This window comes from Beta vulgaris, chromosome 8, assembly GCF_026745355.1.
Source record: "Beta vulgaris subsp. vulgaris cultivar EL10 chromosome 8, EL10.2, whole genome shotgun sequence".
Classification (NCBI taxonomy): domain Eukaryota; kingdom Viridiplantae; phylum Streptophyta; class Magnoliopsida; order Caryophyllales; family Amaranthaceae; genus Beta; species Beta vulgaris.
In genome coordinates, this window is record NC_079209.1 from 42774500 (window position 1) to 42801040 (window position 26541).

Below are 26541 nucleotides of genomic sequence, written 5' to 3' on the forward strand. Positions count from 1 at the left end.
TTCTTTATCGAGTCTATAAGAGCCAATGAATCTCTATTTAGTGTCTGATTGCTTTATGTTTTATCACTAGTAGAAAAAACCTTATATGTCACTTAGTAACATATGCGGTTTTTATAAAATCGCATCCGAAAAGCAACCAAAAAATGGGAGGGAAAGTCGGCAAAAAAATCATATGCGGTCCGCAAAAAACCGCATTAGATTAACAAAAACCGCGGCGGTTTTTCGAAATCAGATGCGGTTCGTTGACCGTATCAGAAAATCTACGCGGCGCAAATCCATATTCATGCTCGGCCCATGAAACATAAACATCCCAGATCCCATATTTAGCCCAACCTTACCTCATTTCTAACCCTCCTAACCCTAACTCCCTCCTCTTTCCCCACATGTGGTCCCCCTCTCTCCTTAAACCCTAACTCCCTCCTCTTTCCTCACACGCGGCCCCCCTCTCTCCTCAAACCCTAACTCCCTCCTCTTTCCTCACATGCGGCCCCCCTCTCTCCTCAAATCTTAACTCCCTCCTCTCTACCCTTCCCACTCTCCTCAAACCCTAACTCCCTCCTCTCTCTCACTCAAGCCAAAATTTTCACTCACCTCTCTCTCTCTCTCTCTCTCTCTCTCTCTCTCGTCGAGTGAAAAAGATCGAAAAAGAAAAGCGAACATGAAGAACAAAATGAAGAGCAAAACGAAGAACGAAGAATTGAATATATGTACACAAGAAATTGGTTCGTTTGAGTTTTTATGGGATTTAGTTTTTGGATCTTTTTTTAGGTGCTTTTTTTCGTTTATTTTGGGATTTGGTTTTTAGATCTGGTTTTGGGTTTAGGTTTTTATTTCGTTTTTTTAGACATACATTTTCGTTTCCTTTTTTTAGTCTTCCATTTTCGTTTGATTTTTTTGTTCGAACTCTTAATTTTCCTTCGTTTTCGTATAATTGTTTCCTTCGTTTCCTAATTTTCGTTTTTTCGTATATATTGCAATTTTAGATCTAATTTTTGTTTTGTTTCGAATATTGCAGCTTTTGTATAATTCATATATTGCAATTTTCGTATAATTAGTTTTTAGATCTAATTTTTGTTGTTTATTTTGGCATAGTTCTTAATTATTGTAGTTTATTTTGGTATAGTTCTTAGTGACTAGATAATTATTGTCGTTTATTTTGGTATAGTTCTTAGTGACTAGATAATTATTGTCGTAATTTTCGTATAGTCTTGATTTTTAGGTTTGTAATTTTCTGTATAGTGACACCAATTGTCACACTTCTCTCTCCTTCCCCCAACCCAGCCGCCCTCTACCCTTATCGCCAGGTCCACCACCACCCTTACCTCACTCATCTTTACCCCCTCCCTTCTTCTACTTGACCCATCAACCCAACCCCCTTCCTCGGCCCCTGCGCAGCGCTGCAACCACCGCTTTCAAAGCTTCATGATGGTCAGGGTTGGGGGACTTTTTTTGGATGGGGAAAGTGGGGCTGGAGCCGGGGATGAGGGAGGTGGGTGGATTGTGGGTCGGGGATGGCGAGAAGAGATATAGAGGCGGGTGGTTGTCATGGGTGGGGAAGGGGAGGGAAGGGGGTTGTCGCGGGTGGGGATGGAGGGGGTGGTAGTAGTTGGGAAAGGGGAGGGAGGGGGTTTTCGTGGGTGGGAAGGAGATGGAGGGGGTTGGAGTGGCTTGGGAAAGGTAGGAAGAGGGGTTTGTCATGGTGGGGAGGGGAGGAAGGGGGTGGGAGTGGCTGGGGAAGGAGAGGGAGGGTGGCACTGGGTGGGGAAAAGGAATGAGGGATGGCAATGGGTGAAGTGAGGTGAGACAAAGTGAAAATGAGAGTGAAAGGAGGAGAGAGAAAAAGTGAGTATACATAGGGGGTAGTTTAGGAAAATTTTGAAAAAACTACGGGCGATTTTTAGTAAATACAGACGATAAATTGCGAAAGGGTTGTTTTTTCAGTGAAGTATATGTTTTATTGTATATGTTAGACTTTGAGTATTGTATTCCACCAACACAGGTGAGACTGAGATGTGAAAATGAAATGTAGTGTAGACCTGCAGCCGGCCTGCCGGATCGCACCTTTTATTTTTTACATCAATTTCTACAATCTGTTGCGGTTCTTGGGTAAAACCACATAAGTTAATATGATTGACTGATGCGGGTTTAATTTACCTTAAAATCGGATCAGTAAATATTTTGCATCTGTGCGACCCTACCCGATGTGGATCAAAATCGAATCAGTAAGTCCGATTTTGATCGCATCAAATGGGCTTTTTTCCATTAGTGGATAACAGTCCCTAATTACTACGTTTTGATGCACTTATTTTCCTAGTTCTGCTCAACAATAACACTCTTTTCAATCTCTTTGTCTCACATCTTTCTGCCTAAATACTTGGTTCTTTGTCTCCTCTATTAGGAGCTTAGTGCAGTTATTTTTTGGAAAGGGATCAACCGTGATTTTCTTATTTGTTTAAACAATTTAATGATTGTCATTACTCTCTCCTTACCCCAAAACTCCTCTACTCTTATTCCCTCATTCCCCCCAAAGTTTCTGACCCTTTCTTTCACTTATTATTGACCATCTCCTTGACCACCCAACCGCCACCAGATCGACCACCAACACCGCCCCAACTACTACATGTCCCAACCTACTAACCACTAACAACGACCAACCCACCACTAAAATCGTGACTTGACATGATCACCCAACCACACCTGACTCCTCCCCCAACAACAGCACCACACACCCAGCCACCATCACCAGCTATCCAAGTGACCTAATTACCACCGAGAAATCAATTAGCTCCCTACCCAAACCACCCAAAACTCATCCACCACCACAACCACAAATCCAACATCTCTCACTTTGACAGGGATGACACAGAGATAAAGGCTCTAAGGAGAGAGGTGAGATAGGATGGTGGTGAGGTGGTCACGAGGGAGGTAAAGTTGTGCATGTACGCTGCTGAGGAGAGAGAGGATGGAGGTCAGGTAGTCACGAGGGAGGGAAATATGCGCGTGGTCGCCAGTGAGGAGAGAGAGAGAGGATGTCATAGGGGAGATAGTGGACGCCGATAAGGACACCAGACTACTTGCACAACTCATGGGAAAACAAAGTGCGAAGAACTGGAAAGAAGGAAGGAAGAGGGAGGAACTTTAAAACCCTTTCCCTTATCTAACCAAACATACATATGTTTTAATTTGGGGTTTTTCCATTTCTTTCCTTACCTTTCTCTTTTCTGAATCCTTTTCCTTACCCCTCTTCTAACCAAACGTCCCCTTAGAGTTTAATTTGCTAGTCTTCCCTTGTGAGAGTTTAAGGTTTGATTTCTATGATATGTTACAAAGATGTAATTTATTACGGCTTTTTCACCAAGTACCCCCGAGTTTTCAAAAAATTCACCTGGTACCCTCCAAGTTTTCAAAATTCACAGGGTACCCCTAAGTTTCAAACTAATACACGGGGTATCCTTAAATGCCCTTACTAACGGTGTTAACCGCCGTTAGTCTTAACCCTAATTAACCGTTAATTTAACCCTAACCCTAAAATCTAACGCATAATTAAACCCTAATAACTTCTAACCCTAACCCTAACCCTAACCCCCCTTTCCCCACCCTCCCCCCACCCATGGCAGCCCCCACCCCAGCGGACCCCTTCCCACCACCGCACCCCCTTCCCAACCCCGTCGCCACCCCCTCCCCAACCCCGTCGAATTCCGCACCCCACCCCCGACGAATTCTGCAGCTCCTCCCCCCACCCCGGACGAATTTCGCAGCCCCTTCCCACCCCCGACGAATTTCGCAACCCCTCACCCCACCCCCGACGAATTTCGCACCCCTCTCCTACCCCCTGTCGAATCCCGCCTACTCAACTCTCCAGTTCGAAGATGAAGGCGATAAGGTTGTATGGGAGTGCGCTACAGTGGGGAAGGTCGCCGGTGATAAGGTTGTTTATTCTGGGCTCGCGAAGGCTTCGGCCTGTTGAATTTCGAGCTCGTGACGGCGGATGGGGGAGGGGTGGGAAAGGGTGTGCGGGGGTGGGGAGGGGTGAGATTTCGAGGGCTGCGGTGGTTGCGAGAGTGTGGGAGGGAGGGTGGGGGGTTGCGGGGAGTGGGGGAGGGGGTGGGGGGTTGCGGGGAGTGGGGAGGGAGGGTGGGGGGTTACGGTGGGGTTGGTGGCTGCAGGGGGTGGGGTGGATGGAGGGGAGGGGGTGGTGGTTGGGTGGTAGTGGGGTTAGGGTTAGGGTTTGAAATTAGGGGTTAGGATTAGGTTAATTAGGCTTAATTAGGGTTTAGTTAGGTTGATTAGGCCTAATTAGGGTTTAATGGGGTTAATGACTAACGGCGGTTAACGCCGTTAGTCATTAAGGGCATTTAAGGGTACCCCGTGTATTAGTTTGAAACTTAGGGGTACCCTATGAATTTTGAGAACTTGGAGGGTATCAGGTGAATTTTTTGAAAACTCGGGGGCACTTGGTGAAAAAACCCAATTTATTAATATTTTGCTTTATAAATTTGTGCGTTGTCCTTACAGTTCATTACAAAGATGTAATTTATTAATATTTTGCTATATATTTTTATCAGAATAATATATGCTTTAAAAAAAGGTTGCATAATATAGCAAACAAACGGGGACTATGTTTTTATACACAAAATCTTGTCTCCCCATCGAGTACCCAATTATGTATCATATCGCCTTCCTAATTAGTCTGTTCCAAAGGAAGAACAATCAAACGAGTTAAGCCCAAAATGGTTTTATGATATAACATTGTTTAAAATAATTCTGACCCTACTTTTAATAGCCCAATTAATTATTTATGATAATTAATGGTATTTTCAAGCGCATTTGCCAAAAGCTCGATCAATTATTCCTAATAATTCATTAAATTTTTAATAAATATTTGAAAAATCAACGCTAGGGGTCCCAACTATGGGCCATATTTTATAATAAGTCCATATTATGAAAAATCCATGGTTGTCCTAGAAATTATAAACCAGACTAATTATTCACACAAGTAACCCCCTATTTATTAATACGAACTAGTAAACTCATTCGTTTACAAAGAGTAACCCTATTTATTCATACCAGTAATCCATTTAATCATATGAGTAACCTCATTTTGTTCATATAAGTCACCTCATTTTATTCGCATCAGTAACCCCAATTGTTCATACAAGTAACCCCCACTTATTAATACAAGTAACCTCATTCTTTCAATAGGAGTAAGTCATTTATTCATACTAGTAACCTCATTAAATCATATGAGTAACCTCATTTAATCATATGAGTAACCTCATTTTATTCACATAATTAACCCCATTTTATTCGTATTAGTAACCTCAATTGTTCATACAAGTAATCCCCACTTAATAATAAGAGTAACCTCATTCGTTCATAAGGAGTAACCAATTTATTCATACTAGTAAACTCATTTAATCATATGAGTAACCCTATTTGTTCACATAGGTATCCCATTTTGCTTATAAGAGTAACCACATTTCTTTATAGGAGTGACACCATTTTATTGTTAAAAGTAACCACATATTCATACAAGTAACTCCATTTGGTCATAAGAATAACTCCCTCTGTTCGTAAGAGTAACTTCATTTGTTCATAAGGGTTTGTGCATAAGGGTCAACTTCAAAAGGTCATTTCTCACAACACATTTAATATTTTGGGAAGATTCAAGTTGGAGATAAAAATTTGGCTCGATAGCTTTCCAACGCATGGTCAAAAGTTCAATTTCGATAAGAAATGGATAACATATGACCATTTGAAAATGAGCTAACGAGCTGACAGGGTGTCGCGCACGGCCACACTATATATATCTCTATTATATAAGCCAAGGGAGGAGGTGTGGTGTCCTCTTTTGAAGTGACTAAAATACCCTTAATGATCTAATTAATGGAATGAAAAAAATTACAAAAGCAAATCATTTAAAAATTTTCATTCCAACTTGCCATTTAAAACAAGTTTAAAATGGTATATGCATCAAATACTTCAATCAAAAAGTTAAATGGACAAAATATTTATACCTAATAAAAAAATATGACATACATATCGTGTACATGAAAAGTCTGAACATTTACTACCTTTGATACTCTTTAATTCAGTTAAACCAACTCATTATTTTTGTTCTTTCTGTTCAATATTCATTCACAAAAAAATTAATGTTAACAATCACTCACAACCTTTTTATTTTTTTACATTAGCGAATTAATATATCTAAATTCATCTAACTGTTGAATTTTTCACATTTAAGTTTAATCATAAATAAAGTACGAATGGAGTATCTAATAGAATAACAAATTTTGAAATTAACGCACGCATCGCGTGCATATGAAGGCTAGTATATATATATATATATATAATGGCACATCATACGCTAGAGCACTCCGCACCCCTCTCTTATTTGTATTTTCTGCAGTGACTTCAACATCTTAGCCAATCAAGAATGTCTTGATACAAACAAAATCATAGAGAAAGGAAAAGAAATAGAGACCAAAGGAGATATATGAATATGGTCTACCAACAAAATATTACTCCAATCAAGAAATCAAAGGAACAAAATGTGATAGCAGATTCATCATCTAATTATGTGGTTAGAGAAAGAAATGTCACTATTAACGTGTAACTAATGGCGCGATTATCGTAGTCATTAAGTCCAAAATATGGGTGTAACTCTGAGAATGAAAACGTAATAAAGTGTGCCATTGGGAAATTTACCCAAAAACTCTCACCACTTACAAACTAATTTGCCTCCATCAATATGACAAACATTTGCATCTCCAGAAACAACAGTTAAAAATAGGATCGGAAAAATTGACAATAGAGGTCGGAACTTTGGGTGATAATTTTTAAAAGGTTCGAACTATTGATTAACCTGTGTAGGTCCCAACTTTAGGGGGTCTGAACTTTTAGCGGGCCTCGACGACTTAAAACTGAAGATTTTTTTTAAAATCTCACCTAGTTCCTACATCCCTCCCTCAATTAACCCTTCTGATGTGACCCAAGTTTTACAAGTGATGACCTATTAAGCCAGTTTTAAGTCACTAAGGCCCGCTAAAAGTTAAGACCCCTAAAGTTGGAACCTATACAGGTTAATCAATAGTTTAGACCTTTTAAAAATTATCACCCAAAGTTCTGACCTTTATTGTCAATTTTTCCTTAAAAATAAGGTCCCAACCCACGGCAAGTGACAAACACGTGCCACACTCGGAAGCTTGATCTCATTCGTAAGAGGCTCAAAACTTGGTGCCTAGATAAGAAAACCTTCTGGGGTGTTAACTGGCGAAAGATGTTTAACGAACTACAACATCAAGGAAATTTAGTGAACACTATCTCTCAAGGAGGTTTATTGGTAAATAATCACCGCTCAATAATGAATGATGCGACTCTAGCCCTCACCTACTGGCAACAAAGAATCAAAGAAAGGCATGTAAAACTAGGGGACATCCCGTCAAAAATTTTCTTTAACAGGCTTCGGAGCAAAAAGCAGAGAAATTATGTCTATATGCTTCGAAACCAGGACGGTGAGTGGATAGACAATATCGAAAACATAGGTAAGATGATTCAAGATTACTTTAAGGATATCTATCAAGTTTCTACTTTGTGGTGATGGATGTTTCCGTGCTACACTGCTACCCTTGAGCACTTGAAATTTCAACTCAATTATAGGAAAGAAAACAACGTTCAATTGTAAAAAAAATTCTCTAGCATCCTGTGACTCATTTTTAATGTTTATAATGATCATCAAAATTATTGGGGTTAATATATAAATTTTTTGTATGCTTCCGTTTAAAACCTAACATAGGTTTATGAGAGAGTTTGTCTTGTAAAAGACTGCTACTTATAAATTAAAATTAGAAATGGTTGCCAAATATTAAAAAGAAAATTAGCCCAATAACAAATAAGTCAATATCTTTCACTGACTAGTTTAATCCATTTAGTTACTAGATCTACTTTTATATTAAAATTAAACCGTCTCTTTTAATAATTTTTTTTCTCTATTTCTCGCTTTAAATACAACATTTTATACTCTAAATTTATACTCCGTTACCTCTCTCTTCTTCCCTTCCTCTTCCCCTTTTCCTTCCACCACCACCACCACCACCGGCAGATTTTAATTAAGTTTCATTTTGTTTAGATAATGATCAATTACTGCCAATTGTTTAACAACAATCTCAGAAAGATCAAAAACTCAGCTTTGGAAATGATGTCTTTCTCTTTTATTATTTCATTGCTCACAGCACACACTCACTATCCATCAATATATGAGGGATTCTAGAGATTAATAACCGCCCATTGTTGATGGCCGTTAAACAGTCGTTGCAAAACCGTCACAAATTACAATAATTACAAATATTAGGAAATGGAGTAGTACCTGATGGCCGTGATAGGACTTTCAGTCATATGAAAGCTACTAATTGAAGTAGAGCTATTTGAGAAGACAAGAATGGAGATATGAGTTAAGTCTCAACTTTTGGCCGTCAAAAAAACAAAAATCTAGAGAATTGGATATAGTGGTCTGATTTCTTCTTCTTATTTCCTCTAAGAAGCAAATTTGAAATGAATGTTATTGGCAGTCAAGACTCAAGTATGGGTTAAGTGCATATCAGGGAATAATTTAGTGTAATTAATTGGTTTAATTGTTTTATTTAATAAATTTGTTATAGTAGTTGAGATGGGTGTCATACTGCCATTTTTGCTAAGATAAGATGCAAAGTGCTACACTTAACAGCTAAAGTTGAAGCTACCAATGGAGGGAAGTTTTGGATTTATTTTGGCTTTATCATTCACGTTCCTCGTTCTACAAATAGGTATGGATTTCTTCTGTTTTCCCTGTAATTATATGGATCTTTTTTACACCCGATTTTGAAGATACTTCTCCTATAAACTTTTCTACACTCACATACACTCTTATACTACGAAAAAACACTTCAAACTTATATTCTAACACACATTCAAGCCTTATCCAAATTCCATATTTCAAGCTTAGAGATTGCTCCTTTTGCAGATTGTTACATAAGACCCAGACGACAATGATATAATTATGATAGTTAATTTCAACTAATCTCTTTTTTTACCATCAATCTATTTGTCACAATGTAGATTTTAACGGAACTCGTGCTTTCTTGTATATCCTAATCTCTACTCTTCCTATTTTCTTTATTTCTATATATTATTCATATTCATATGCCCGTTGTATGATTTAATTCTTTCATCACCACATATGCTTACTTTTGCTAATCAAAGACCTAAATAAATGTTACAATGCAAAATTCAGACAATTCGGACAATTGGATTAGGTTGCATGCAATTTGATTGTTTAAATAACATGTCACATTGTAACAAAAAAAAAATAATATTTTTTCGGGATTGAAGAACCGACATAGATTTATTATTATATTGCATTAACATATTGTGCTGATTGTTTAAGTGCACAGATATAAACTGTCGAGACCAACAATGGGTATACTTGATTCATGATCATATTCGTATCCTCACTTCCGAACTCAATTTTTGGTTCATTGATCAATCATGGTTTCGAGACAAGGAAATATACATTGATAAGTCTTTAAATTATCCTTATGTTTTCCATATCCAATTAGTTTTATGAGTTTTCCTTTAAAGACTTGTTGGCGACTACTTCATTTCAAAACGAATTTTAAAATAAAACTTTTACAATAAGCTAGTCAAATACGCATTCATCCCGCATTGGTAATAAAAGTACGCTTATTATTATACTCCCTCCGTTTCTTTTTAATCTACACACTTTTATTTTTAGTCTGTTTCTTTTTAATCTACACACTGTTTCTATTTCTATTTTTGGTAACATATCACATCTACTTCCTCCTCCTTTTCCATCAACGTCATTCATTTTTTAATATTATAACCGACTCTTTTGTTTCTCTTTCTCACTTTTCAGTTTCTCTCTCATACTTTTGTACTTCCTCCTTAGTTTTCCCCCAAAGTGAAGTTAGTAAATTAAAGGCATGTTCTCTCCAACTTATTTTCAGTTCAGTTCAGCTCCAATCAGTTCAGTTTAGTTCAATTCAGTTCAGCTCCAATTAGTTCAGCTCCAATCAGTTCAGTTCAGCTCCATTCTTTTATAACCATTTTGTTAAATATTATTATTATGTTGGTATAATTTAGTTTTACTAATTACACTTATTATTATTATTATTATTTATTTTTATATCATTACTATTAAGTAATATTATTATTATTATTATTATTATTATTATTATTATTATTATTATTATTATTATTATTATTATTATTATTATTATTATTATTTGTTGTTGTTGTTGTTGTTGTCGTTGTTGTTGTTGTTGTTGTTGTTGATGTTGTTGTTGTTGTTGTTGTTGTTGTTGTTGTTGTTGTTGTTGTTGTTGTTGTTGTTGTTGTTGTTGTTGTTGTTGTCGTTGTTGTTGTTGTTTCTATATATTATTTTGTTCATTATAGCTATACTCATTATTATTACTATTATTATTAGGAGGAACATGGTTTAGGTCAAAGCACAAATAAACCCACGTTATTTAGCCCATAAACCAATCAAATAGTGTCAAAACGGTTTATGATGTATTTTTCGCTGGTCCAATCCAATCATTATTTTTATTACTAAATATTATTATATTATTAAATCTAATTATTAAAATAGTAATATTAATTTACTTCTTAGATTTTATTGTTATTATATAATCATCACCAAGTATTATATATCAATACAAATAATATAAAATAATTATTATTAATTATCATTAATTATTATTATTATTATTAGTTTATGATTATTAATATTATTTATGTATAACTATCATTTAAAAATATCCAAAATACTCTTATTATTATTCATTATTATTACTTATCATTATAATTATTATTTAATATTCATATTATTATTATTTAAATATTATTTATATATTTATTACATTCAATTTAATTCAATTCAATACAATTCAGTTCAGTTCAGTTCAGTTCAGTTCAGTTCAGCTCAACTCCAATCAGTTCAGCTCTAATTAGTTCAGTTCAGCTCCAATAAGTTCAGTTCAGTTCAGTTCAGCTGTTTTATGCCGAAGGGAATATGCCCTAAAATAAAACAGAGGGAGTATTGTCATATCTGGTTCATTATTATCATAGTTATATCAGAGATGAACTTTCTTTAATTAAGTTATGTTGTGTTTCATATTTCTTTAACACTGATTCTAGATGTTGTTTAGTTTTTTATTATTAAAATTTATCTTTGCTCTTTAGAAAAATGTACACCTCCCTCTTTTTTAACTTTACCCTTTTGTATTTAACTTATCAGGCCAATTCAAATAATTAACAATCATTTTCTAGATAACAGTCTTGATGTTCTTCTCGATAGCTTCGACAACAACATTAGCCCGATGTCTATCACGAAATGATTTGTGGTGCTGAATCCCATAATTTTCAAGTATTTTCTAGCATTCGGGTAGAAAATGGGTTCTTTAATCACTAATGAGTTCATGAAACATTCCATAGTAACATATGATGGGTTTTTTCAGAAATGAAGTAACATGTTTGAATGTGAGTTTAGCATAAGATGCGGCTTCCACTCATTTGGTGAAGAAATCAATAGGGACACGGATAAATGCATGCCCTCCAGTACCATTTGAATATGTGATTATGCCAAATTGCCAATAATATCAAAGCCCCTTAAGAATTTTGTTTTATTGATTTTCTTTATGCATTATTTAACTCTCCCTTTAGTTAGTTTCCCTGAAAAATCAACTAAACAATATTATGTTTAATAAATCTATTAATCAAATTTAGACTTGTGAGTCTATTGTGTTGGCTTCTGGGGTCTGTGTGTTACATATTTTAACTATTTCTTCCGTATCACAATATTTGCAACATTATTTAAATTGCGGATTCCGAGACAATTTTCTCTTAAGGGGTAATTAAAGTGTTGGAGGAAGAATTAATTAGGTGGTGAGGATAAAAAGTAATGGTCGAGTTGGAGGGAGAATTTAGGGACCACCAAAATTTTGAGAGGGAAACAAAATCCACGTGACTCCTTGCTTTTTTTTTTTTGGGTCAGTATAGCTGGTGGGAGCGATAATTTCCCTACAAAATATTTTACCCAAAAGTTGCAGCGGTGTTTTTTCATTAGCTGCGTGGGTTTTAGTTTTTAAGGGAAATCATACCTCCAAAACAGAAAAAAAATTCTGCTTATGCACATCAATGTGAAAAATTAAGGAGGAAAATTTTACCTCCAGTACATAATTTATCCCACCATAAACTACAATTAGGCATTAAGTTAACATATTTTTTCTTTTTGGTCACGCGTATTGTCTATTGCTAAAAGTTGATTCCATGCAGGTTTAAGTGAACTTATTATTCATGGCAATGTCAATAAACATTATTTTCGTGCTAATTAGTTCACATATTCAAAAGATGATTGTATGGAAGACTCTTTTTTCTAAGATACTGCCAAGGCTAGCTTCCCAGTGGCTATTATATTCCACAAACAAGTGTCTCTTAGCCCCAAGCCTCTTGTAGCTTTTGTTTTACATAAGTGCTCCCAGCTAACAGCACCTGGTCTAGCATCATTATGACTTCCACTCCATAAGAAGTAACGACATATTGCATTCACTTCTTTTAGAACACCTTTTGGCAAGAGAAATATTTGCCCCCAGTATACATGTATGCTCATTAGCACACTATTTACAAGTTGACATCTTGCTGCAAATAAGAGGTGTCTTGTGGACCACACTCTGATTCGTTTCACCATCTTTTCAACTAGTATCTGACAGTCCTTTGCGTTCAATTTTGTTGTTGAAATTGGAGCACCTAGGTATCTGAAAGGGAGAGACCCTACTTTGAAGCCACTCACATCAGTGTCCCTTGTTATATCACTCTCCTCCATGCTTGTGTAATAAACTTTAGATTTCTCTTTATTCACTTCAAGTCCTGAAGCATGAGAAAATATCTGGAACCCTTGCAGAAGTGTATAAATGGACCTAAAGTCCCCATTACAGAACAATATCAGGTCATCAGCAAAACATAAGTGGGACAATTGCATCTCTTTACACCTGGCATGGAACTTGAATCCCTCTTATTCCCCCACATAGTGTAATACTCTATTTAGATAGTCCATCCCAAAGCAAATAACAAGGGAGACATGGGGTCCCCCTGTCTCAACCCTCTTTGAACTCCAAAGAAACCCACAGGTGAGCCATTCATCATTATTGAGAACTTGGGAGTAGTGATACAAGTCATAATTTGACTTACAAACCAATTTGGAAATCCAACTCCTTCTAGCAGTTGTCATATGAACTCCCACTTCAGAGTATCATAAGCTTTCTTTAAGTCCAACTTCATCATGCAACATTAGTTTCACGCATTTAGCCACATGTTAGGACATATTTAGCTCTAAGAACAAAATATACAACCATTAGAGTCAACTAATTTTGGGAAGATGAAACTCATTTTGGGTAAGTAAAGGTCATTTCGGGTTGATTTTTGCTTTTCGTGTTCCACATACTTTTTTTTGTATTTAGCCACATATTAGGACATATATAACTATAACTACAATATATATAACCATTAAAGTCAAGGAAAGTCACTTCACATGCTTTGAAACCCAAATTGGGTAAATGGAAGTCAATTCGAGCTGATTTTTGCTTTTCATGTTCCATGAACTTAGTTTCACGCATTTAGCCACATATTACGACATATTTATCTCTAATAACAACATATACAACCATTAGAGTCAACTAAAATTGATTCATATACTTAGAAGCCTATTTTGGGTAAGTAAAGGTCATTTCGGGCCGATGTTTGCTTTTCATATTCCATGTACTTTGTTTTTTTTATTTAGACACATGTTAGGACATATATAACTATAAATACAACATATATCACCATCAGAGTCAAGAAAAGTCACTTCACATGCTTTGAAACCCATTTTGGGTAAATGAAACATAAATGTCGCCAATTTTTGCTTTTCATGTTGCATGTACTTAGTTTCACGCATTTTGCCACATGTTCGGACATATTTAACTCTAATAACAACATATACAACCATAAGAGTAAACTAAAATATGTTCATATACTTAGAAACCCATTTTGGGAAGATGAAACCCGTTTTGGGTAAGTAAAGGTCATTACGGGCCGATTTTTGCTTTTCATGTTCCATGTACTTTGTTTTTTGTATTTAGCCACATGTTAGGACATATATACCTATAAATACAACATATATAACCATGAAAGTCAAGAAAAGTCACTTCACATGCTTTGAAACCCGTTTTGGGTAAATGAAAGCCAATTCAGACCGATGTTTGCTTTTCATGTTCTATGTACTTTGTTTCACGCATTTAGCCACATGTTAGGAGATATTTAGCTCTAATAACAACATATACAACCATTACATTCAACTAAAATCCATTCATATACTTAGAAGCCCATTTTGTGTAAGTGAAGCATTTCGTACCGATTTTTGCTTTTCATGTTCCATGTACTTTGTTTTTTGTATTAAGAGACATGCTAGGACAAATATAACTATAAGTACAACATATATAACCATTTGAGTCAAGAAAAGTCACTTCACATGCTTTGAAACCAATTTTGGGTAAATAAACGGGAAATCGGACTGATTTTTGCTTTTCATGTTCCATGTACTTAGTTTCACGCATTTAGCCACATGTTAGGACATATTTAGGTCTAATAAAAACATGTACAACCATTATAGTCAACTAAAATCCATTCATATACTTAGAAACCCATTTTGGGAAGATCAAACCCGTTTTGGGTAAGTAAAGGTCATTTCGGGGAGATTTTTGCTTTTCATGTTCCATGTACTTTTTTTTTAGTATTTACCCACATGTTAGGATATATATAACTATAAATACAACATATATAACCATTAGAGTCAAGTAAAGTCACTTCACATGCTTTGAAACCCAAATTGGGTAAATGAAAGTCAATTCGGGCCGATTTCTGCTTTTCATGTTCCATGTACTTAGTTTCACGCATTTAGCCACATGTTAGGACATATTTATCTCCAATAACAACATATAAAACCATTAGAGTCAACTAAAATCCATTCATATACTTATAAACCCATTTTGGGAAGATGGAACCCATTTTACGGAAGGAAAAGCTCATTTCGGGCGGATTTTTCTTTTTCATGTTCCATGTAATTTTTTTTTGTATGAAACCACATAGTAGGACATATATTACTATAAGTACAACATATATAACCGTTAGAGACAAGAAAAGTCACTTAACATGCTTTGAAACCCATTTTGGGTAAATGGAAGTTAATTCGGGCCGATTTTTGCTTTTCATGTTCCATATACTTAGTTTCACGCATTTAGCCACATGTTATGACATATTGAGCTCTAAGAACAAAATATACAACCATTAGAGTCAACTAAAATACTTACTATACTTAGAAACCCATTTTGGGAAAGTAAAGGTCATTTCGGGCCGATTTTTGCTTTTCATGTTCCACGTACTTTTTTTTTTTTATTTAGACACATGTTAGGACATATATAACTATAACTACAACATATATAACAATTAGAATCAAGAAAAGTCACTTCACATGCTTTGAAACCCAAATTGGGTAAATGGAAGTCAATTCAGGTCGATTTCTGCTTTTCATGTTCCATGTACTTAGTTTCACGCATTTAGCCACATGTTAGAACATATTTCGCTCTAATAAAAACATATAGAACCATTAGAGTCAAGTAAAATTCATTCCTATACTTAGAAACCCATTTTGGGTAAGTAAAGGTCATTTCGGGCAAATTTTTTCTTTTCATGTTCCATGTACTTTGTTTTTTGTAATTAGACACATGTTAGGACATGTATAACTATAACTACAACATATATAACCATTATAGTCAAGAAAAGTCACTTCACATGCTTTGAAACCCATTTTGGGTAAATGAAAGGGTTTCAATTCAGGTTTCTTTACCTCTACCGGCTGAGTAGCATATACTAACCGTTCCTCCTCGTGAGTGGTAATACTGTCAAGCTCTGCACATGTAAGAGCTGCTTCTCATTCATCCACTTTCGTACTCAAGGGACTACCATCACCTATAGAAGATGTTAAATAAAGCAAAGCCTCCAAAGGATCCCACAAAAGGGAATGAGGCATGTCATAATTAAGCAGCACATCAATGACATTAATTCTATAGCAAGCTTCCTTTAGCATGGGACTTTTCAAAGCACTAGTCAAACTAAAAGTCACCTTATTATCTCCTAGAATGAAAGTCAATTTTCTATTCTTAACATCTGTGATAGCTCCAACAGTATGAAAGAATGGTCTCCCTAAAATGATTGGAATTTGAGTATCCCTTTCCATGTCAAGCACAACAAAATCCACTGGAATAAAAAATTTACCGACCCTCACATGGACGTCCTCTAAGATGCATGTGGGGTATTTAACAGAACTGTCGGTCACTTAAAGAGTAATGTTGGTCCATTCTAAATCTCCAATGTCAAGCTTTTTGCAAATAGTAAGGGGCATGACACTAACACTAGCACCTAAATCACATAAGGCTTTATCAATAAAAATGGTGCCAATATAACAAGGGACAGAGAAACACCCCGAATCTTTCAATTTAGGTGGGATTGATTTTGCAAAAGGGCACTACATTCTTCAGTAAAGATATTAATTTCGACTGCGGTAAAGGCTCTCTTCCTAGTCAGAATGTCCTTCAAAAATTTAGCATATGCAAGAACTTGAGTAATAAGTTCAGTAAATGGGATAGTTACCTGAAGATTCTTCACTAACTCCATAGACTAACCGAGCTGGTGATCAACCTTATTCTATTATAGGCGATTAGGGAATGGTACCTTGATCACAGTAGTGGTTGATGAAACTTTTTTAGGTACTGTTTGCGTCTCGGCATTTGCATTGGTGGCCTCCTTGGGAGCTATAGAATTTTCAATGACATCAACATTCTTTTCTAGCTCAATCGGACCATCCTTAGGCATCGTTGGATCATCATATTGTGTTGCACTCATAAGAGTGATGGCATTGGCAGTATCTTTTTGTTGTATTGGTTGTGAAGGTAATGACCCAGGTGGTCTACTAGTAGATGAACTAGCCAACTGAGCTAGTTGAGTCTCCAACATCTTGTTATGTTTACCCAAATTTTCCAGTAGTTGAGCTTTTGTGTCGGCTAGAAAAGCATTAAAACCTTTCTACATCTGAAACATTATGTTCTTCAACTCTATCATGGTTGGGTCGGCAGTAGGAACAGGTTGTTGAGGAGCTTGATTTCTCTGGAAGCCGGGAGGAGCTTGTTGTTGAGGTTGATATTGTTGAACTTGATTTTGAGGCACGTACATATGGTTGTTAATGTTGAGGATTCAACACATTATTGCTCCTATATGAAAGGTTTGGATGATTTCTCAACCCTGGATTGTAAGTGTTAGAATATGGGTTGAACTGACTCTTGGGTTGTGACTGAAAAGCATTAACTGCCTCACAGTTGCCCCCTATATTAGAAAATAGGAGCGCAGGACACTCTTGAGAGTTGTGCCTAGGTATCCCACAAGCATCACAAGTGAGAGCACTGTAATTCGAAGCACTATCCATCGCGTTAACACTCATATGGGAGGAGTCATTACCTAACTTAAAAGAATCGAACTTATGGGTCAGAGCAGCTAGTTTCCCGAAGAGTAACGAAATGGCCTCAACATCATGTTTACCTCCCTTTTCAAAGAGGAACAAATAGTAGATGCTTGATTAGATGCTAGTTTCTCCAAAAGTTCATACCCTTAATTAATGGCCTTATCCATGAAGAACCCCACCGGATGCACCATCAATTATGCGTCTTGTATTTGCATCAACTTTAGTGTAGAAAATATGACACAAATACCACTGGTCCAAACCATGATGAAGACAAATATGCTGCATATCCTTAAACCTCTCCCAAGCTTCATATAAGGACTCACCATGATCTTGGGTGAAAGTTACTATGACATGTTGCATATCTACAGTCTTTTGGTAAGGGTACCACTTAATGAGAAAAATCTTTTATAGTTCTGCCCAGGTGGTAATGGTCGAAGGTATCTTATTATACCAAAATAGAGCTTTGTCGCGCAGAGAGGAGTCAAATAAGATGAGTTTCATGTCAACAGCAGTAACACCAGCTTGATTCTGAGTAGCACAACATTGTAAGAATCGCGACAGGTGCTGATTTGGGTCTTCAGATGGTAACCCGGTAAATTGATTATTCTGAACCATATTAGGAAGATGAGACTTTATCTCAAAATTCTTAGCAGCGATAGTGGGCATCTATACCCTAGTGGACACATTATTAGGAGATGGTTGTGCATAGTCCCTAAAGGTTCGTGTAACATTCTCACCCATTTTGAGAGTAATAGGTGAGACGAGGAATTATGGTTGTGCTGAAGATGGTGGAGAAGGTTTCTTTTAGGAAGGTGTCCCTGCAGAAAACTTAGCTTGCTTAGTTTTATTTCTGAGTCTACGAGCGGTCTTTTGCAACCTCCAGATCAAATGAAATGAGATTTGGGGATTTCAATTTCCTGCTCACACATCAAAAACACTAAAATAAACGTGAGATGCTCCAAAGAACAGGTGTTCTTAAGAGTAGAGGTTAGTGTAATACTATAATTCAGAAAAAATAAAAATAAACCATTTTCTCGAGAACGGCGCCAAAATTTGATAGGCTAAAGTCGTATCACCTAATAAAAAATAACCTAAGATCCACTGACTACGAGTCAGGAAAGTCAGGATCGAATCTACAGGGAGAAAGTTATATTATTGTATCTGAACTTTAATATTATACTAACTAAATTAGATGAAGATGGTTGTGTTACTAAACTAAGCAAATAACAGAATTAAACATGAAGGTATAAATCAATTAATAAAGAACTAGGATAATGGATCACTATGCATATAATTTGGGAATCAGGGACGAATAACCAATCTAATAAGCCAAATTTTCTGGGGCACGTGTAATTTCTCTCGAACATTACCTCCCTCAAAGATCACCTAGCTAGCCACTCTCGCATGGTCAAGGATCACTTTGCCAAATGATTGAAAGCCTATACGGTATCACTCGAAGATCACTACTACAAAAATGGCCAAAGAGACTACCTATAGGAGACTGGTTGAGGTTACTAACCCATTTCTTAAATATATGAAACCATTGGTTATCTAAAACCAGTCTCTTAAGTTTAACTATTTGACTAATTAAAAAAGTTATTATGAAATAAGAGACTGCTTTCAAGTAAAACCGATTTCCTTGAAATATTTTAATGTTTTAATTTAATTTTTTTTCAACACAATACACTGTGATACGTATATATTCTTCTTGTTGTGATATAGGAGACTACTTCTAAATAGAACCGGTTTCCTTAAAATATTTTAATTTTTAAATTAAATATATTTCAACCTAATACTAGTGTAGCTGTGTAGTATACGTTCTATATATAATTCTAGTTATTTTTAAATTTGTTTTTCCTTTTTGAAGCAAAAAATACAATAAAAAAACCACCACTCCTAATATTATGTATCTACTGCATCGTGGTTTACAACAAGGGATAGAAGTTTAGGATACACCTCTCTCAATCCCAACATACTTGAAGCCACTCCCATCACTAAAATCACCACTCCCTGTAATCCAAATTCTCCATAATCCAAATTCTCCTGTCACAATTCAACCTATATTCCCCTCAATTCTCAATTCAATTCACAATTAAAAAACTCAAATTCGTCTTCCGCAATTAATTGCGGTTTTTCACCACTCGCAAGTTGCAATTCTAGTAAATCCATCACCGGCGACGACACATCGTTCTTTCTCTTGCGTAGCCAGCGGCGGCCGCCACATCCACTACAGAGCACTTGTCGGCCTCCCTCTATTAGGTTTTGTTATCTTCTCTTCTTTAATAATACACCGTTCCATTGTAATGTAAACTAAAAACTGAAATTCGGTCTATTAGGTTTTTTTTGTGTGGATAATTGGTTTAAGGAATGAGGATGGGTGGGATTTGGATTTAATTTGGAATGCTTTTTGTTCTTATTTTATATGGGCAATTGTTGGAACTTCATTCATATTGTTGTTTTTGGGTTTCTTATTTGACTATTTGGTTTTTTTATAACAATGTATTATCAGAATAGTCTGCTATGATGTGTAATCATTTAGACACTTACCTCGTTGATGGTTGAACAAATAGGTAGAATTCGATTCCTTATGTATGGAGTGTGTCTTTCGAAACTATGGGAGTAAAATTGACAACATACACTTATTTGATATACTCACATCATCATCACAGTGCGTTTTGCCATATTCATGCTGTTGTTGGATTGTGTTCAACCTTGGGTCTCTAATTGCGAAGAAGTTAGAATTACTTTTAAAACAAACAATGAGATTCTTTACTTGTAGTCCATCTATTTCCAGAGCACAAGGAGGTTTCCTAAGCTGAATTTCTTACGTACGTCAAAAAACGGAGCAATTTCTCTGAAACTCTGATGACGTATTGAAGTAGACAAGTAGTAATATTATGGATTAAAAGCATTATTGTTGCTTCATCTTCTTAACTAAATACTTCATGATGAACCTCAAAATATAGGTCAACTAACCAGCCAAAAGTACCTACAAGAACTCCAAAGATATTAAGTTCAACCTGCCATAAAAAGGAATATAGCATGAGGTTGGGTATCTGTAGAGCATACCCTATATGCTACAAACGGAGCAAGCTAACTCTTAGATTATCTTCAAATAATTCATTTTCTATGGGTATCACTGGCAGCTGGCAGGTGCTTTAGGCCAATTCTTATACTATGAGTAAGAGTCTTAGTCATAGTATAATGATACACAGACACATGAAATTATTTGAAGATATGAATTTTCTCATACTTTTAAATTTCCAACTTTCATAACTTCCCCCTTACTTGACTGAAATATATAGTATTTGAACAAACTATCAAAAAAATTCAGGCTTGTTTAAGAAACTACTTCTACTCAGCCTTGTTGGTCATGCATGCTAGATTGCTTTCACAAACACTAAAAAGTACTTATATTGTGAAATTCAACCAATAGTCTGCCAGCTTTGTGGAAATATGAAAATGCTTTGTAGATGTGCATTTATTATAATGTCACAGTAAAAGGGATAAACCAAAGTAGTTACTATGAGTCTATGACACTTTGACATACTAAGGAACATTCCTATTTCAGAACTGTCCTTTCGGTTCACTCTGTCTAGTACTAGTTATCAAGATCCTACCTTAAGATTATGCATGAATATCAGATACTGGTTAGATATTGCATGTGTCGTCAAAACTGGTTAGTGTTCATTGGTGTGTTAGAGTGACAAGTAATATTGCACTGGTATTGTAAAGTGAGAAATGATATGGAATAAGCAAAGCTAGTTACATGGATAAATAATATGAAATTGAGGGAGTAGTAATGTGGCTTCTTCACGTTAGTTACTTGTTTTACAGTGATCTTTGATATATCCATATGACTGATTTCCTACATTGAATTTTAGGCACTGTATTCGCTTATGGGCAGAGAAATAGTGGGAAAACATACACAATGCGTGGATCTTCTAATGAACTACGAGTGATTCCTCTGTTGTTAGGGAATTGTTTGATATGATTCAGGAGGTATATCCTTAAGTTAATATCTTATGTTCTTTACACTTAATGCTCCAATTATTGGTTTTTTCTTCTTTTGAATGTTTCTTGTTGGCAAGGGTAACAAAATCCAAACAATTCTGGATGCTTGTTTTCATACGTCATTAGTTTTAGAGTATATAATATTTTGTATATTATAGTATCTCGGTATATTTGTAAAGGATAGACTAGTTCCTTAATTGTAGCCTAATTCATAGAATGTAATTTATATTATTTAAACCATTTTGGTTAATGAAAATATCCATGGGATTATTCTCTTTCAATTAGCATGATTTTGCTACCTGTCAAATTCCTCTGATTTGATGTTTGCAATTTGTAAGGTTCCTGATCGGGAGTTTCTTTTGCGAATGTCCTATTTGGAGATTTACAATAAGGAGATAAATGACCTGTTAGTTCCTGAGCACAAAAGACTGCAAATCCAAAAAAGTCTTTAGGTGCGTGTCTTTGATCTCTATATCTACTGATCTAGAAAACTAATCTAATTTTATAGCACGCAATGTAGCTGACTCAAGGTACTTTCTATTGCAGCGAGGAATATTTGTAGCTGGATTGCGTGAAGAGATTTTTGTCTCACCCGAACAAGTCCTTGATCTTATGGACTTTGGAGGATGTATGGCTCCTTATCTTTAGTTGTTTCTCGCCCCAAAATCACAAGCGCCCGATGTCGTTGGGCCGCCTACTATCACAACAGTGTGCGCCCAATGAAATTGGACCGAACCGCCCGATCGGGCTTCAACAACGACTCACGACAAGACACAAGCGCCCGATCGGGCCCGTTGTTTGTGTCTCTTGGGCGCCTGATCTGATCGGGCGAGGTCGCCGATCTAATCGGACCTACCCATTTTTCTTTGTTTCTTGGCTCAAAGTGCCAGGTTTTCAGCTCTTGTTTCACTCCAGAGTTCCGAAAAGTGTCATCGGGACCTTGGGAGTCAGCATCAAACATCTCCAATCTAGTGTAGCCGTCATATAACAGTAGAAAATAGGGAATAATTCCCTAAAACCTATAATTCGACACAAAACAGCAAACCACAACGAAATGGAGAAAGTTAGTACAAAATATGTCCTAAGAGCACCATAAACATCCTTTTTAGGGGGAAACACTCTATAAAACATCATGTACGGTACAATTGCATAGTAAAAGTTCATTATTCACTTATCCACCTTATGTTCTCAACACCTATATCTTTCTTCTTTTTGCATTGACATTTTGGATGTGTTTGAGAGGGAGAGGTGATAGATCAATGGAATACCACCCTGAATTTTATGGCATTGCTCAGGGTTCGAATTGTCATCCAATAATATGTTGGGACATTTACTGCTGAGCTATTTAACCTCGTACCAAATCTCTGACCTGGTGAGTCCTACAAGCTAGTAGCTTAGCAGGGATTGCTCATGAAACCAATTATCTTTCCTAATAATAAAAAAAAATAAAAAATATGTTTGAACTTTCATTTTCACAAGATGGTGATTTTACTTTGATAAGATTTGGATGACTTGCTTTTACTCATTGGGTAGATCGACGAAGTTTCAATACCATTCATGTGGCTGCGGCAGGGTCAACACCAATGACTTGCATAAGCATTTTGTGTGGTAAAAATTCACGGACGCCATCATAAGTAGAAAAGCGGCGCTCTTATAAAAGTTATAATAAACTTGGTATCAAGTTACTCAAAACACATGCCATAAAAGGCCGCAATAAACACAATGTTGTTATAAGACGGCACTCATACTCATAATTATTGTTTGCCTAAACTAATCATTAATTAGGATAAACATCATCTTGGTAAGGCGTATATTCAACACTTCCTGATATTTTGGCTTAACCTCATCCCAATAAGAAGTTGAAACTTTGTGTGACTTTTGTGATTTCAGGATTAGGCTTAATTGTAGTCTACCAACATAAATAGAAGGATATTTCTTTTTGGGCGGATTTAGTTACAATATGGATCAAAATTGTGTATATTGGGAGTCAAGTTAAGAAAAACCTCGTAAATTAGATTCTAGATAAGAAAGCATGATGTGCATCATCTCTCCAGAGCATAAAAAAATATAGCCCTAAGGGCTATGTATATCATTTTCCAAAAATATAATATAAAAGAATCTATTTCATCTTCATATATTCATCATATTAGAACATATAATTCATAATAAAAAGACAGTACAAATAATACATTAAAAGGACATAATAGTATGATAAAAGAACATGGAAGTATATATAATAATGTTTCTTCAAAAATTATATATTATGGCGTACATCATGTTCTCGGGTGAATAATTGTTTTTTCATAGAGTTAGTCTTACGTGTATCTGGTCCATGCTAATATTAGTGTGGACCAAAATCGTTAATGAGACATAGTCATATTTTTTTTTCCATATAATCACCTTTTACATTCTAATGTTCCACTAATCTACGATTATCCAACATATTGACGGTTTTTATTCCATACAATCACCCTTTCTTACTTTAGTTTATTATAGTAAAAGTTATACTTTATAAATTATAAAAAAGTAACTTTTCTTCTCACATGGCCACTATTTACAATCTATAGCTACTTCACTCTTATATCTATTTTTTTTTTTAACATAATAACTCTATTTTTTTCATAAATTACATGTATGAACACTAGGTCCATATGATTTTTTTTATTTTTGATATTATATTATTAACATGGAAGTGTAAATTACATCAGAATGATGGGTGAATTGCGAAATTAATCTCTGCTAATTTAGTTGGTACATTTTTGGGAGGATAATTTTTTCAAGATTGACAATTGAATCACTCTACATCAATATTCTCAGCTTCTTTCTATATATACTTTAATCACATACACAGCAGTACAGCACGTCTATTTCACGCAGCACTTTTTCGGAAAAAGTTTTTTCTTAATTATTGATAGTATAACCACTTATATTCGCTTCGTTGTTGACTTGATTGGATTTTGGGATGAACAAATACATGACCCGACTGAAACAATTACAGACCCTAATGGCTGATTACATGCGACGAAGTTGATTGCACTTGAAAATGGAGCAAAATTGAAATTTACTTAATTCGTACTCGATCTAATCTGAACGAGCAAAAAACATATAAATATTTGTACTTGATATAATATGGGCGAATCTGAATAACTTGTTGGTGCAAAATCAGTTTGTTGACTTTACAAACAAGTCAATGCACATCCAATAGTTTGATACTGAATGCCACAGGAGGCTTAGTCCCTGAGATTACCGGATTCAATTAAATAAAACTTTGCTAACATAGTTTGTTGTAATTTAATTGGTTAAACAACAACGCCTAATACTATTAGTGAGGGATATAAATGGTTGGCTGGAGAACAAGAGAAAGTTCCATGGTATCATTAGGTGTGGAATAAAGTAAACATTCCTAAACACTCTTTTATATCTTGGCTTGTTGCCATGAGAAAGCTTAGAACAAGACAAGCTATATCAAGCTGGAGTAAGCAACAATAGAGACTGTCTGTTTTGTGCCATAGGGAGGATTCTTGTGAACATTTATCGTTTAGATGTTCCTATAGCACTCGGGTTTGCAGAGAGTAAAGCAATGGTTGCAGATTCATTCCAGTCAAAATGAATGTTTATACACTGGATAGAAGAAATATGGTAGAAGTTTTCATTCTAAAAAGCAGCAACAGACCAGTTATGCAAGTCTGGGCATCAGCAACAGTATATCACTTATGGAAAGCAACAAATCACTCTTTATGGGAGGATGTAGTTTGGAGACCGGATTATATTGTTCAGCAAAAGAAAAAGCTAATGTTTTTATTAGAGTGAGAAGTAGGTTTTCTGAGAAATGGAGTAGGGGAGATAGGGAATGGTTTGATCGATATATAATCTCTTGTTTGTCTTAGTGTAGCTTGTTTGTGGGAGGGTCTGTTAGTTGGTAGTTGTGGGTGCTAGCTGCATGTATGATGGCTTTTCATTGCTTTTGGTAATAAAATAGCTTACATTTTTACCAAAAAAAAATTCATGGGAAACGCAGTAAATAGAACAAGACGCAATAATTAATTTATTAATTATAGCAAAACATTCCCATTCACATCACAATCTTTAAGAATAAATTTTACAACACATATGAAGATAAGCCAAGCTTAATAACTAAAGAGAAAACACAAACATTATTACCTCCATGAGTTCATGCTTCAACTGGAGAATTAAAGAACTTGGTTCCAGTACATGTTCTAAATCTAGTGAACTAAACTATAACCCATAAGGGGGTTTGCTAGGCTAAGACTAGGCTACGCTAGAAAAGAGTAATTTGCAAGTTGTTGTGTGTTATGTTGATTGTCTTGTGCTTGATAATCCTTCTTATATTTGTACACCACCGTGCTACGTAACTTCTATGCATCTTTGGAGGAAAAACATTTGAATCAACTTTCATTCAAATCTTAACCAAATTCTGGTGCTGAATAACTGTAGGGCACGTTCTTCCGTATATGAACTCATCTCATGATTATTCTCTAACTGCTTGTGCCCTTGTCCTTCCTTTACTTTCATCTCCTGAAGATCTTGATTGCCTTTCTTTCGTGGGCTTTACAAACTGCTTTATATTATGACTGGGACTTCATATTAGAGTGAGATTAAACCTTTGGAGATCTAATATAATGTACCATAATCAATGCTACCATGCATCTAAAAACGTTAGAAACAAATTGCCCCCCTAATTTGTGGAGTGATGTACTCAGCACCCACAAACTATGAGCAGAGAAAGACTTTCAATGGTTATAGCCAATGTCATCTAACAATATTCTGAATGTGACTTCTTCCATTGTTCTAAGGTGGTCGATAAACCTTTCTGTAGGATCCTTGACTTTAGTTGAGATGAACAACCTTTCTTTCTATCAATTGTGAAATCCATTAAGCATATAAGATTATTTAGTGATAACCAA

At 35.7% G+C, this 26541-nt stretch overlaps 1 protein-coding gene and 1 non-coding gene across 2 annotated transcripts; one reads left to right on the forward strand and one right to left on the reverse strand.

Annotated features, from left to right (window-relative positions):
• Positions 1 to 12430: 12430 nt before the first annotated feature.
• On the reverse strand, positions 12431 to 13033 carry LOC125492756 (uncharacterized). The gene has a single exon (XM_048635471.1). It carries the CDS (start codon positions 13031 to 13033, stop codon positions 12431 to 12433), a length of 603 nt encoding a protein of 200 aa, XP_048491428.1.
• A 4825-nt stretch (positions 13034 to 17858) lies between these two features.
• Positions 17859 to 17964, forward strand: LOC125493002 (small nucleolar RNA R71). Its single transcript, XR_007269385.1, has one exon. It is a non-coding gene; the product is annotated as a small nucleolar RNA R71 (small nucleolar RNA).
• Positions 17965 to 26541: the final 8577 nt, after the last annotated feature.